General features: G+C 38.8%; 1 protein-coding gene across 3 annotated transcripts in view; it reads right to left on the reverse strand.

Annotated features, from left to right (window-relative positions):
• Nucleotides 1–5,968: 5,968 nt before the first annotated feature.
• Nucleotides 5,969–15,858, reverse strand: part of galt (galactose-1-phosphate uridylyltransferase) — a 40,970-nt gene continuing 31,080 nt past the window's right edge. For 2 of the 3 annotated variants that reach the window (XM_052010507.1, XM_052010505.1), the window contains exons 8-11: nucleotides 12,603–12,735; nucleotides 11,353–11,436; nucleotides 8,155–8,309; nucleotides 5,969–6,166 (exon numbers count right to left, since the gene is read on the reverse strand). In XM_052010507.1, the coding sequence (XP_051866467.1) occupies nucleotides 6,107–6,166; nucleotides 8,155–8,309; nucleotides 11,353–11,436; nucleotides 12,603–12,735 (432 nt within the window). In that variant the 3' untranslated portion in view covers nucleotides 5,969–6,106. The remainder of the gene's footprint in view (nucleotides 6,167–8,154; nucleotides 8,310–11,352; nucleotides 11,437–12,602; nucleotides 12,736–15,858) is intronic. The other variant, XM_052010506.1, reaches the window with a different exon arrangement.

The following is a 15,858-nucleotide window of genomic DNA, read 5'->3' on the forward strand; positions in this document are numbered from 1 at the left end:
ATTTATAATTGCAATCAGGTTGCAAGGAAATAATAAGCTGGATCAAGATGTTTTCCTGCTGGCATTTTTGCTTCCTAGAGATTAGTTACATAGCAATATTAATGTAGATCAATCACTCTTTCTGTCAAGAAATGGTGTGAACCACAAAGTAACCGAGGGAAAGGGTGTGGGGGATTGAAAATATTTACATTTTTTTATTTTTCCAGCCCTTTGATAGTTTGCACGGTTTGATTATATCAAAAGTAACATTGTAAAGAGTATCTGGTAAGAAGTCCCAATTGACAAAACTTTTTACATAAAATTGGCTAATTAAAAGCTAAGTTATTAGACAATCTTTCAAAGAGGATTTAACTGATTTCTACCATAAAGATCAAGGTTAAGCTTTGGGAAAATACTCAGAGATGGCGTAAAGCTGTCTAGTGGTGACCAAAAATAAATATAACCAAGTGAAATGAACTTCAGCACTCAATCTACATTAGCACAATCTTTCATTACACTGTACCACAACAGAACCACTTACACGTTCTGTAATCTTATATTTCAAGAATAAAATGTAATCCATTGATTTCAATAGAAGCTTATTTTAATTTACACAAAATAAGGAATCTTGTTATAGGTGTAAAATATATTGAAGAGTGCCACCTTTGTAATAGTTGTTTGCTCCACCGGGCACTGTAGTCCAATTTCTACCAATACTATCCACTAGCTTTTGGAGTGTTGATATCTTGCATTATACAGGAAATTGTTAAAATGCACAGAAGTATTAGAAAATGGAAGACGAGTTAAAAGATGAAATTCACATATCTTGCAATTATGTAGTAAATCACTGTGATTTCTATAGTCTCTTAAAACCAGGGGACTGGTTGAGTACAACAGACAACCCCATTTTTATTACTTTTGTAAATCCATGTCAATATAAATATTGAAAAATAAAGACAGTAAAATGGGAAGATTGTTATCGAGGTTATGACAATTCAACCAGTGAGAGAACTAATAGGTCAATTAATGTTTTGCACTAATTACCTCCAATTAGTTTGTTAATGATTATAAGGTCTATTTTGGCCTTGAACATGAATAGTTATACAATTTTAATTAAATTAATTGAACTTGCTATAATTAGGATTTTGGTACACTCTTGGGGGGTTAGACTCAAAAGAGGAAGGCAATTAAATAAATTGCAACTATTTGGAAACCCAGCTGCAACTGAATGTATTACCTCTCGGATTGTTTTTATTATATGTCACTTATCCTAGAGAAAGATGTTCAGTTGGCTTACCGATTAATGATGCTTATCTCTCAATATTTTTACCAGGTAATTGCATCACTGCTGGCACAGGGTGATGTGTATTTATATGAGGTGGATGAGTGCACATGCACATTGACTCAGTAACTACATAAATCTCAGTCTGTTTACTATTTTGTTCCTCAAAGCCAGGAAAACATTAAATGCAGAATCACAAAATCATATAGTGCAGGATTTGTTGTATTGTAGCTACCTTTGAAAGAACCAACCAACTTCCCCTTTGTTCTTTCCCCATAGCCCTCCAATTATTTTCCCTTTCAAATGTATATCCAATTCCCTGTTGAAAGTTGTTATTGAATCTACTTCCACCACCCCTTCAGGCAGTGCATTTCAAAAACATAACTCACAATCTGTTTAGCTCCAAGATGTAATTCTTATATCTACACAGCATGTTGTGAGAAAGTGGGAATAATAATGATCACAGGAGTGAGTTAGAAAACACTGCAAGATCTTGCTTGAAATGCTGTACTGATGCAAGAGTAATTAAATCTTTAAAAAAGTTAAAATGTACAAAACACAAGGAGATGCTTCCAGGAACACATTATATTGTTTAATTAATATATAAGTTTTATTTTGGAAAGAAAAGAACAACAGATGCTGGAAATCTAAAATAAAGTGCTCAGAATATTGTATTCAGTAGGCCAGGGAGCATTTATGAAGAGATAAATGGAGATAACATTTCAGGTCACTGACCTTTCATCAGAACGTTAAGCACAAAATCTGCTGGAGGACCACCAACTTAAAATATTAAGTGTTTCTCGCTCCACAGTTGCAGCCTCACTGCTGAGTATTTCTAGCACATTCTGTTTTTGTGCTTTCATTTGATCGTTTTATACACTCTGAATATTTTACCTATAAAATGAATATTAAATTTTGCTTCAGGTTTCTTCCTAGTGGAAGAACCACCCTAGGACACAATGGAAGAAATAATGTGGCCGAAGAAAGGAAGGTAGGGATAGATCCACAAGTGCTGCTCTTGCCCCACTGCTTCATTGAAAACCTCAAAACCAGCAGAGGTCCGTCTCAGTCCTTCAGTCCTACATGGTGCAGTGGTACAGCGCTATCCCAACTTTACAGGCCTCTGTCAGGGAAAGTCTTTAACAAATCTGTAGAGTTTCCAGTTATCTACTCCAACTTGCTAATAATCTGATCCCACAACTTATGTCGGGGTCCACAATCAGATCTGTCTGTCACTAGTTCACTGCTTCTACATTTCCACCAGCCAAGCAGGCTTTCGGGAATGCAATTGGACCAGCCTACCTTAACTGATGAATTCTTCTCAAGACATAAACAGGGCGTATCTCCCTTTATCCCCAAATCTTAAAAATTGTAGAAATAAGTATTAATTCCAGGCTAATGAAGGACTGTAACAACCTAGCACCAGGTCCTTGGAAATAGCCAGTTTTCAATTCCTACCTCTGTTTTCCTTTCGGGAAAGGAAAGGACTGGAATGATGATCACATGCAACTATTTATTTTTTAAAAATACAAATATTGATGGTGAGGATGGGCTTAACTCATACTTGTTAAACTGCCAATCTGAACAAGAGGGAAATTCTTTAACTTGGCAGCATGTAATACTTGTGAATGGACATGCTGTTCGTGCCCTGTGAACATAAATCCCATATTTTGCCTTTTCATTAATAAAACCCCACAAAACCGCAAACACCACAGCTGAATGATGCCCAATCATTTAACTTAAAATAAGCTTTTCAAATCAGTGATTTGGTTACCACAAGTAAACTTCAAGAAGCCAGTAACCATAGCAAGCTTCCCCGATCCATTGCTGTATTTTCTTGCATTCCAGAAGTTGTCTTTCATAAATTTGCCATAACTATCTTCACCTCACAGGCTGCTAAACTGAATCACAAATTGCCCCCGCATTTTCCGAGTCACATGAAGATGAAGTTGATCCACTGGCTGCTGCAGAAAACAAACTGATAGGAAACAGTATTTTTATTCAGAAAATGAAACATCTAGAACATCCCCAGCTAGAACATATACAATATGTAACTTATATTTAGGCTTCAATATTTAAATACTTGGTACATTATGAAAACAATATGAGCTTCCTAATGATCACATTTTGCTGCGCAACATCAACTCAACACTGCTCTGTTATCCCCATCAACTTGCCCCAACATAGCAGTAAACATTGCCACCATAAAATCAGTGTTGAAGGTCTCAGGAATATAGTGAAGATGGTTCTTCTCAGACAGCACATCACAGATAACCTGACAATTCTTAACTAACCAAACCCACAGAAGATCCACAACCTCTGCACTGTCCTGAAGTCTACTATATATAATTAGCACTTGTGAAGAGATTCTACACTTCACTAACAGGAAACACCAGCCCTGTTTTGATGATAATGGTCAGGAGATCCAGAAACTAATTAAGTACAGATGCAAGGCTTTCGTGGATTGGAAACTCCATCACACTTCTGCAAGTAATACTTTTGTTTATTCTTCCATTGCCCTTACTCCTACGATATTCCTCTGCAACCAAAAATAATGCAAAATCTGTCCACTTGTCTATTCCAGACAATCATTCAAGAATCCAAAAAATATTTCCTCTTTGAGTCAGTTAACTACATACACTTCCTCCAACTTTACATTAAATCTTCACTGCTCATGATACAATCTCTTGTCCACCAAGAGATCAAATAGATTGGAGAACCATCTTTGGAGAAACATCTCCATGCAGAACAGTCACGATTTTTAATGCCTCATACACTCAGTTCCCTTTTCAATATACACTCAGACTTTTCTCTCTTCAGTCCAACAAAGGTCAAAGTGAACTTCAGCAAAAGTCTAATGTTTTCTTTGCGACCTATGCATCATCACCAAAGATTAACTGACAAATCTCAACATCTGTCGGTTGTATGGCCAGAATGTAAGACTGAGTCTTCCAAACACAGTACTTATTGTCCCCTCGGGGAGGTGTGGGGGGAGGAGACCTGAAATGGGTTTCAAACCTTCAGAGTTTAGTTTACCGAGTGCACATGTACAAACGATGTTACACCATGCAAATCAAAAGAGGCTTATTTGGAAGGCAAACCACTTAATCTTGGGAGGCACGGTAGTGTAGCAGTTAGCGTAAAGCTATTACAGCGCCAGCGACCCGGGTTCAATTACAGCTGTTGTCTGTAAGGAGTTTGTACGTTCTCTCTGTGTCTGCGGGGTTTCCTCCGGGTGCTCCGGTTTCCTCCCACATTCTAAAGACATTCAGGTTAGGGAGTTGTGGGCATGCTATGTTGGCACTGGAAGTGTGGCGACACTTGTGGACTGCCCCCAGAATACTGTATGCAAAAAGATGCATTTCACTGTGTGTTTGATGTACATGTGACTAATAAAGATATCTAATCTCTTTACATTTTCAAGCCCTTAGTGCAGACTGAATGTTCTGGACTATCTTAGACAATGTTAACATTGCTGCAAACCCCTTAACTCTCTTGTCTTATTGAATTACCATAGTAAGTTGAATGCATAGGGAACAAGAATGCCCATTCTCAAAGAGGCATTGCAACATGTTCTTCACTTACAGGGAAAGAAGTCTGCCTAAAGATTCATCCATACTGCCTTTCACCATTTCAGTTTTCATTTTCCACCACCCCACGTTCTGTCAAACCACTTCACTACTTTCCAACAGACGGAAAACTTCCAATTGTTGATTGTTATTCTTCGCTCTTCTCCTTGACTTTCATTACTTTAGTTCTTAACTGTCTCTGTGTATCTTGCAATTCTGATGAAATGCCCACCTTTTGTATTTTTTGGAGTTAATATTGGTCAGCACCATGGTGCAGCAGTAAGCATTGCTGCCTCGTAGCTCCAGCGACCTGGCTTCTGGTAATGTCTGTGTGGATTTTGCACATCTGCCCTGTGACTGCATGGGCTTCCCACAGGTGCCCTTGTTTCATCCCACAAACCAAATATATGTTGGTTTGGAGGTTAATTGGTTATTGTAAATTAGAGCAGCAGTGAGCATAACTCTATTACAGTGCCAGTGACCCAGGTTCAAATCCGGCCATTGTTTGTAAGGAGTTTGTACATTCCCCCTGTGTCTGTGTGGCTTTCCTCCGGGTGCTCCGGTTTCCTCCCACATTCCAAAGACGTACAGATGAGGAAGCTGTGAGCATGCTTTGTTGGTGTCAGAAGCCTGGTGACACTTGCGGGCTGACCCCAGAACACTCTACGCAAAAAAGATGCATTTCACTGTCTGCTTCGATGTACGCGTGTCTAATAAAGATATCTTACCTCATCTTAGTTAGGTGGGTGTTATGAGAATCGGGGCGGGGAGGGGTTGGGGGGGAGGGAGTTGATGAGCATGAGAGAGACATTAGGGTACAGAGAAATAAATGGGGAATGAGACTAATGGAATTGTTCTGATGGCTGGCATCCACTCAATGGGCCAAATGGCTTCCTATTATGTATAAAGGTATTTCCAGCACTAGCACAATTTTTGATTCAGTACATGGAATACCACACTTTGATTATCCACTATCCAAGTTTCAAATACAGGATAGGTCCTCGGTTGTCAGGAAACACACCAGGGAGCAGGGCCACAAACAATACTGTACTGCAAGGATTTAAAGTGTGGCTAAAGGAAGACGTACCTTATTTGGAATAAAGTTCACTCGGAAATAAGCCATTAGAAAACATTTGAGTGAAAATTGTGTTTTATTTTGATGATTAACTATAAAAAGTCTCCAAAAATTCAACACCATAATCAATTTGAGCAACAAAATATGAGGTTGTATGTCTTTCTAGGTTTATTCCATTCCTTCATTCATGAGGTCCATTCATTATTCTGTCTGCTTCAGCTTGTAATGGATTTCTGGTAGATTCCGCAGTCGTTCAGCAGCCTGGAGGTTAGAGGATAACTTAGTCACAGTAGCTAACAGATGAATTAATGTAACAATTTAATTAAAGTACAATTCAGGCTTTGACAGGATTGTTACAAGGAAGTACAAATTCTAATGGCACCTCCAGCAGTAAACATCAAGGATAGATTTTATCTGGATGGCTAATCAATCCAACACTATAACCTTTTCAAACCTACAAACAGTCTACTTAGCCTTTCATGTAGCCAAAAACAGTCGAGGCCACATGCAGCATTTGCTACATCAACAGAACACAGATTTTAAAATTACCTGACTGTGGCAATGGAAATAGAGAAAAGCTCCATAAACAGTTTTGTAATTTCTAAGCTGCTGTCTCTACTTCAACCACCCTTCCTGATGCATCATCATCTGCTAAATTTGGATCAATTTGCCTTGGGCTTGAAGGTCCAGGTAGTTGACTTAAATTAGAAACTGGAGCAGTCCTGGCATTGTCCTTTGCAGTCTACCATGTTAATTAAATAAAAACAGAAAACTAGAAAAGTACTCAGTAGGTCGAGCAGAATCTGTGTAGAGAAAAGGTGCTAACATTTCAGATGCTACCTGACCTGCTGAGTATTTCTGGAGAGATGCATAGAGACTGCAGATGCTGGGATCTGGAGCAACAAACAATCTACAGGAGGAACTCAGTGGGTCGAGCAGCTTCTGGTGGGGGGAAAGAGGAAAGGAATTGTCGATGCCTTGTATCAGGAGTTGTTTTAGTATTCTGTAGTTTTTCCATTTTTATTTTGGATTTTTAGCATCTACAGTTTTTTGCTTTTAGATTATCACTTCCTCCACTTTCATTAAAATTCCGATAACATTCCTATAAAATTCCTATTTATGGTTTTCACAACTCCAACCAATTTATTATCAATTTTATCCCAGATTTACCTCAAATATCTGCAGCTTCAAACTAGACAGAACTTTGCTAATGTCTTTTGGAAGTTTAGGTACAACAGGTTATATTACTTACTATTTGGGATGTTACCTGCTTAGAAAAAAAGGAAATCTCCCTCTCCCATATCCATGTTTCTGTTTACAAGACTATTATCATAAAGACACCTGTTTACTCCTGAGAATCAATTCCATTATTTTAAATGCAACTGAAAAACAAGGCATGGATCTGTAGTTGCTCACATCTTTCTTTCCAATCTATCTAATAACTCCTTGAACCTCTTTCCATCCCTTGGATTACATTGGTTTTGAGCCTTTGTATCCTTTTAAATTACTAATTTTACTTCTAATTCTAGTTCTTAATTAAAAAATCAAATTCATGGGAGCCAAGTGTTCTTGAAAAAGTCAGCATTTTTTGTCTTGAGGTGGCAGCGATGAGCTGCTTTTTTGAATTGCTGTAGGCTGAGTGGTAAACATACTGGGGGTGGGTAGAGGTTCTAAGATTTTAATCCAGTGATAATGAAAGAACAACAGTATATTTTCATATAAGAATTGTGAGAGACTTGAAGGGAATGTTGGGAGGAAGTGGTGTTTCCATGGGCCTGCTACCTTTTTCCTTCTTGGTTACAGATGTAAGAAGTTGTTAAAGGACCCTTAGTGAGCTGTTGTGTATATTATAAGTGGTGTTCAAGGTGGTGCAAAGGGTGGTGATCTGGAATGCTGCTTTTGCTGGATAGTTATATAGTGTCATACTACTTGAATTGCGTTTGAACAGCACCATACCACACAAGTAGACTATATTCCATCAAATGTCTGGCATGCCTTGTAAATGGCAGGAATACTTTGAGGAGTCAAGGTATAGAGTGATTATTGGCAGAGACAAGCATTCAGTATTTTTACTATTTTATACTCCAGAGAGAGAGAGAGAGTGAGAGTGCGACAGAGAGAGAGGGAGTGAGAGACAGAGACAGAGAGAGAAAAAGAGAGAGAGAGAGCAATTCTCCTTGAAAAGTGTTAACAATGCTTCAGTGTATATGCTCTGATGTGATTATGAATAATTTCTGTGTCATCCTCACCTGTTCAGGCGTGAGATCTCTTTGGGCCTGAGCAAGCATCTCATACCCAACCATGAATTTCCTAATCGTTGCAGAACGTAACAATGGCGGGTAGTAGTGTGCATGAAGCTGCCAATGACGGTTGTCATCCAACAAGAGCTGCCCTGTGGGGGCTCCTGTTAAAATACAATTATTCTGTTATAATACAAAAATGGCAATCATATCATTGCAAAATCTGGTACGTAAGCATTTTTACTTAAGATCATAGTTTATTCAACATTTTAGTGCCCCACAATCATCAAGACTAGTGACTTGAGAGTAAAAACTAATGTAATATTGCTTTTCTTGCAGTCTATTGAAATTACCAATTTCTGGCAATACAATGCAGTTAATATTGTAGGTACAAATATACCAATGATCGAGAGATAAAACACTTCCAACAAATCAGTGACTACCTGGAACCATATGAAGTTTAGTTAAATCCTAGCTGTACTATAACTTTGCTCCGCAGCATTCTGACTTAGTTTCCATTTCAGAAGACAGCCCTGTGTCATTTCAACATTCTAAACACCAAGACATGACCAGAATGCAGTTATTAAATCACTGCCAAAATAAGAACCATTTAATGCTGTACAAAGGAACACCACAACTAGCAGTGCAGGTTTCTTTTTAAAGTCAGTGAGTATTGAGGTTCTCAATGGCAGAAGATATTCTAACATATGACAGTCAGCTTGTTCTTGGACTATAATCCAAGCAATTCACCTCTCCTGGCCCTCAGTTAGAAGTTACAGCCCGATTAAACTAGGGATGGGTGGAGAGACAAATCTGCATGTGACTGACAGGGTGACATTCACGCCATCTTAACTTTTAAGCCTCATTTCATCTTTAAGAACTGATCTCCATCTGCATCCAGCAGGAATGGTGAGGAGGGCTGAGTGGCAGTCAATTTTCCTCAGCCCACTAATGGGGAGAACAAAGCCTTTTGTTTTGATATAAATACACAAGCAGTCCACTTCATCAGCACCAACCGCCCCATCCCCACCCCACTAAAGGTAGGGCAGGGAACTCCAGGATTCATACCCAGCAACAATGAAGGATTGGCAATATATTTCCGAGTCAGGATGGCACATGACTTGGAGAGGAACATGCAGGTGTTCACAGGCACCAGCTGCCTCTGTCATTCTTGGTGGTAAAGATCACAGGCTTGAGAGGTGCTGTCAGAAAAGCCTGAGTAACGGCAGTGCATCTTGTAGATGCTGTACACTGCAATGACTGTGCAGTGGTGGGAGAGGGAATGAATTTCCTTTTTTGGCAGGGGGTGGGGTAGTGTTGATGGTGTGCTAATGAAGTATACTGCTTTGTCCTTATGGTGTCCAATTTTTCAAAAGTTATTGGCGCCAAACTCATCTCGTCAAGTGCAGAGTATTCCATCAACCTCCTGACTCTTGCCTCAAAGATCATGGGAAGGCTTTGGATGTCAGGAAGCAGGTCACTTGCCACAGGATATTAAGCCTATAAGCTGCTCTTGTAGCCTCTATATTTTTGGTTGAGTTGAATTTTTATAGTCATTGAGTCATACAGCACAGAAACAGGCCCCTCGACCCACCATATCCGTGCCAATCCCATTTACCTGCATTGGGGCTGTACTGACCCCTAGGATATTGTTGACAGAGGACTCAGCAATAGGAATGCGATTGAATGTCAAGTGTAGGCAGTGAGATTCTTTCTTGTTGGAGATGGTCTGGTCATTACCTGGCACTTACGTGGAGTGAATGTTACTTGCCTCTTATCAGCTCATGTCTGAATGTAGCCCAGGTGTTGCTGCGTGCAGGTATGCTGAGTTGAAAATGAAATTGGACAATGTGCAATCATTGACAAGTATCCCCACTTCCCATCTCATGATGGAGTGAAGCTCATTGATGAAGCAGCTCGGCCCAGGTTGGGCCTTGGACTCTGTCCTGAGGGACTCCTGCACAGAAGTCCCGGGGCTGGGGTGACTGACTTTCATCAATCATTAGCAGTTTCAAGGCAGTCACTCTCATCTCACTTCTGGAATTTGACAGAAAAAGTCACTAAGTTTATCCCTCACATTGATTCACTTGCTACCTGGCACAGACCCTGTGTGACAGCTAGGTCCGTCAGGACTCAGCCAGCTCGGTCTTTGGTGATGCAAAGTCATTGGCGCAGGGAAGCATAATGCCAGAGCAAGCTATTAGATTGCTGGAGCCTTTCTGTTTTTGGATCCAATTACAGATGGATTCCCTGACATATAATAGTACAATTTATGCAACCCAGATCTAGAAACGTGCCAGGATTTCTATAGAGTTACCAAACCCCATCTTGCTTGATGTGAGCATTTCACCATTTTGCCAAAGCCCAGAGTTATGAATTGACCTGTACGATCGGTATGCAAGACAAGTTTTTCACTGTACCTTGGTACAAGTGACAATGATAAACCAATACCAATACAGGTGGTGGGCAACTGTACAGTGCGACAAGGAGTGAAGTAATCCATTCCTATTTTAACCCTTTGTATACTCCAGTTTTGTTTGGGGCAGGATGAAAAGAAAACTAATCTTTCAGATTAAACCATAGTAGCTATAGTGGAATTTAATAGCCATTGGCCAAAGTAACTGATGAACCTTATAATAAATTATAAAGAGAAATGCTTATTTAAACATTCTCTGATCCGCAGAGCTGACTGTACTAATTAAAGTAGTAAATATATTATTTTAATGGAATGATCACCTTATCCATTTTCAATTCCAGATTGAAGCACATTTCCCAAGTTAACTATCAGGCACTGAATGGTCCCCATGTTTCACCAGCCAACTCCAATAGAGAAAAAATAATGCAGTCCTAGAAACATTTTAAATCTTAAATAATGACTGAAAAGCAACTCCAAATTGAGAATACTACAGTTAAAGTTTATTCTATTTAAATAATTTTCCCCCACTCTCTCCTCAAATGGTGGTGTAACCCTAAATCAATACATTAAGATTTCCTTCTTATCTAATGAAAATCAGACCTATCAGTTTACTTGTGAGATATTCCAGAAGATGGTCTGCCTTAGATTAGAAAATGGACATCTTTAGACATACTTGGTTCACAGATTTCATTAGGTAATGTAGTACTTGAGGTACCTACTTCAGCACAAATGGTAACATGATCGTACTCTGCTTTCACACATTGTTCACTGCGAGATTTATTTAATCTTACCGTGCCATCCCATAGAGTAAGGAAAAGAGACCTCAAATAGATTGTCATATCTTGTCAGGAGTATTTTCATAATAGAAGCAAGGCCTAAAACGTAGAACCAAATGAAATAAATTAAATCTACTGACACTGCTCTTTTGGAACCATCTGAACATAAAATGTACCAGCACCCGATTTGGCAACAAATGAATTTTGAATTTACATCTTTTTTAAAAAAATCCCTCATTAACTCACTTCTCCTTCTACTTGAAACTTCCTCCAATACTTCAAAACCTCTACACATCTCTGAGTTTAATCATATCATTAATGGTGCTCATGCCTGCACTGCCCAATTCCTGCAGTAAGGCAATTCTGACCTAAATCACTCCTCCTCTCTGTCAGCTTCAAAACATACATTAATACCTATCTCTTTGACTTTAAAATAAATCATATTGTGGGGCATTGTTAGATTTTATTTGATAATGTTCTAATCTGCAAGTTTGCAAATGACACCACCATAGTGGGCCAGATCTTAAACAATGGTGAGATGGAATACAGGAAGGAGATAGAGTTTCTAGTGGCATGGTGTCAAGAAAACAACCTTTCCCTCAATGTCAGCAAAAGAAAAGAGCTGGTTACTGACTTCAGGAAGCAGGGTGGACTACACGCCCCTTTATGTATCAATGGCACTTGCACCTTGTTTGTCTACTGGCACTGCACTTTGTCTGTAGCCATAACTGTAATACCATATTCTGCATTCTGTTATTGATCTTCTTTTTGTACTACCTCAATGAAGTTATGATTGGAATGATCTGTATAGATGGCATGAAAAACAAGTTTTTCACTGTATCTCGGTAATAATAAACCAATTACCAATGTTTTATGACACCAAAGCTGCTGTTTAAGTTTTTGTTTTGCTAAAGTAGAAACACACCAAATTTAATATAATCTGTGATGGTAGTAAAATATTTTAAATTAAGGTATTCACTCTCTTCTTGATAAATATGATATGCAGAAGAGATTCAGAATAGTATTTAATAAAGTGATTTTTCTTGCACCCTGTTTTACATAAAAGCAGTGAATTGTTTGTGCTTTTGTTTTCCTTACTTCCAACATTATTTTATTCAATCCAAGTTAAAGAAATAAATTTTGACTCACAGGAAGAACAATAGTTGGATGATTACCTGCTTTAAATTTTCTTTACTCACATTTACTCATATTTAAAAGTCGTGATATTTTATATGTATCACGCACAATAAAATAAGTTTTCTTACTTTCCCTTTCTTTGTCAGACAAGTCTTGTAAACGAAGTATATGTCTTTTTGGAAGAAGTAATGTCTGAAAAGGCCAAGTTGCCCAATATGGCACGATGACCAACCACTCTTCATTTTCAACCACAATTCGTTCCTTACAAAACAAAAAAATAAAATGCTATTAGAGACTGTTTACTGCACTCAAACCAAGAAATTATATTTAAGCCTATTATAGCCCTTCATAGCTTAACAACTTTCACTACGGATACTAAAGTAGTAGAATTACATCCATGTGAGTTTTCTAAGGTTCACTTTTTATTGCCATTCCATTGACCCTTATATCATCCACTTAATAGCCCAGATTTTACAGTAGTAATGATGGCAACACTAACCAGGTGTTCGCCATCGTTACTCTGTCAAACTGATGGCAACCTTGGAACTTCTGTGCATCTGTGTTCAAGCACAGAAATGCTGAAGCTGCTGGAGGCCATTTGATGCAATTCTGTAAGCTGCATTTTGCTATTAAAACCAACATGGAATTCAATGAGGGAACAAGAACCTAGACTAATGGCCCAGTACTCACGGATGCAACTCACCTCAAGATACTGCACTAGGGGCCAGGAGACGAGAATATTTTTATGCAGCTGATTTTACCAGAAGGAAACAACTGCAAAAGACCCAGGTAGGAGATTTTAAACAGATTCTTAACTTAAAAAAAGTTTTCCATGGCTTATTAATTTAAAAAAGTTTCTAAATGTTTTTCAAACTTTTCTTTTGAAATCTCTCTTTAATTAGTCTTAACTTAACAAGTCATTGAAGTGTTTAAAAGATTTTCTTGTTTTTGAAAACTTTAAAATATTTTAAAGGTTTAAAAGTTATCTAAAAGACTTATTCTGATATTGCCAATGGGATTAGTCTTAACTACAGCACAAGTCACTTTTATGCCTTGAGAATGGAATAACATCTACAGACTGTAGTGGAAGAATTCCCCAGTGTTTTATCTGAGCTGCCCCCAGAACACTCTATGCAAAAGAGTGTGTTTCAATGTACATGTGACTAATAAAGATATCTTAAATTTATGCTGGAAGGTGACACAGTGGCGCAGCTAGTACAGCCACTGCCTCACAGCCTGGGTTCAATTCTGACCTCAGGTGCTGTCTGTTTGAAAGTTGTACATTCTCCGTGATCAAATGGGATTTCTCTGGGTGCTACAGTTTCCTCTCACATCCCAACGATGTGCAGGTTGGTAAATTAAAAATGGCCAATGCAAACTGCCCCCATTGCGTAGTTGAATGGCAGAATCTGGGGTGAGTTGATATAATGTAAGAAGAACTGGATTAATGTAGGATTTATGTAAATGAGTGGTTGGTGGTCAGCATGGGCTCGAGGGCCAAAGGTATTGGCATTGGTATTGGTTTATTATTGTCACTTGTACTGAGGTACAGTGAAAAACTTGTCTTGCATACTGATCTTACAGGTCAATTCATTACACAGTGCAGTTACATTGAGTTAGTACAGAGACCATTGAGGTAGTACAGGTAAAAACAATAACAGTACAGAGTAAAGTGTCACAGCTACAAAGAAAGTGCAGTGCAGGTAGACAATAAGGTGCGAGGTCACAACAAGGTAGATCATGAGGTCAGGGTCCATCTCATCGTATAAGGGAACCGTTCAATAGTCTTATCACAGTGGGATAGAAGCTGTCCTTTAGCCTGGTGGTATGTGGGCCTGTTTCTGTGCTGTATCTCTCTATGACTGTAGTTATCATCACAATACTTTTGATGCAGCTGGATAAAAAGTAGGAAGGGAAGAAAAAACAGATTTTTTTTTAAGAGCAAGTAGTTTGGCACCAAATGCCAGAAGTCTCTCTGCAGCATTGAATTGAATTGCAGAATTGAAATTGATCAGTTTACAGGGTCCAAACTCAACTAATTCAATGAAACTCAGCTGACTTTGCAAGTAGCCTTTTTGGGAAGTGCAGAGGTTTCAAATGCCTAAATGGTAAAAGCACAAACTTGTATTCTGTCCCCTTCTTATCTTTTTTTAATCGACAGGGTGTCCTTTGACAAAGAGACACAAGAGACTACAGATGCTGAAATCTGTAGCAAAAAGCAAACTGCTGGAGGAATTCAGTGGGTCAGGCAGCATCTGAGGAGGCAGAGGGATGGTCAATGTTACAGGTCGAGTCTCTGCATCAGGATCGAGAGTATAAATGGGAGACAGTCAGTATAAACAGGTGAGGAGGAGGGGTGAGGCAGGGGCTGGCAAGCACTAGGTGGATCCAGGTGAGGAGGGATTGATCCCTTAAATAAACCACTGAATTTCATTGACTTTAACATGGTCAAAAACACTGTGTAAACATAAATGCACCCAGAGATTCTAATAAATTACAAGCTTCAGAGGTGTCACAACAAACCTCTGTCAGTTGCTGACCAGGTACAAGAAAAGCCAATGAACACAATTTGGTTTGAAAGTTTGCCAATTAGATATGATAATGAGAAGGGGAGAAAGAGTCAATTATCCTTGAAAAGACCAAGGAGGATGCAGATAAGCATCATACGCTCCTGCTGGTAACAAATCTGTCGACATGAGTAAAATGGTAGATGATGGCAGCTGTTCTATTTCAACCAGAGCCATTTACAATGGTTCCTACAGCTTAAAATCAAGGGACTCAGCAAAATAAGAGATCAAAAGTAGAAACAGTCTGTGGGCATTTATTGTCAAATTTGATATTTTCCAGCATATTGGGGTCAAACAGGTCACAAGTTCCAACTTGTAATGGCTTTTCTTTTGCATTTCAATGTACATCTTTTTGGTGGCTTCTGACAATTTAAAGACCACTATACATTTCATTGAAATGGAATAGAATATATATTTTTTCAATTCCTAAAATGAACTTTACTCTTTGTCGTTGTTAATCGAGATGAGGGATACCAGTGCAAGCAGTCAGAATATTCAATGGCCTCTGAGTGGCCAAAGTTGGTGACAAGCAATCTCAGACTAGGTATACCCGAAACGTCAACAATTCCTTTCCTCCCACAGATGCCGCTAGACCAGCTGAGTTCCTCCAGCAGGTGGTTTGTTGTTACTACAGAATTACTTAGCTCTTGGGCATTTCAAATCACTACACTTACTTGGTTTGTTCAGCATTTCCACAAAGCAGTGTGGCACTCTCTTTGCACTACCTATTCTCATCAGTACATCACCACTCACAAAAGAAAATGACTTCACCACCCAAACATCCTCAAGCCCTCTGAGAAATACTGCCAAAAGAATC

This window comes from Pristis pectinata, chromosome 2, assembly GCF_009764475.1.
Source record: "Pristis pectinata isolate sPriPec2 chromosome 2, sPriPec2.1.pri, whole genome shotgun sequence".
NCBI lineage: Eukaryota > Metazoa > Chordata > Chondrichthyes > Rhinopristiformes > Pristidae > Pristis > Pristis pectinata.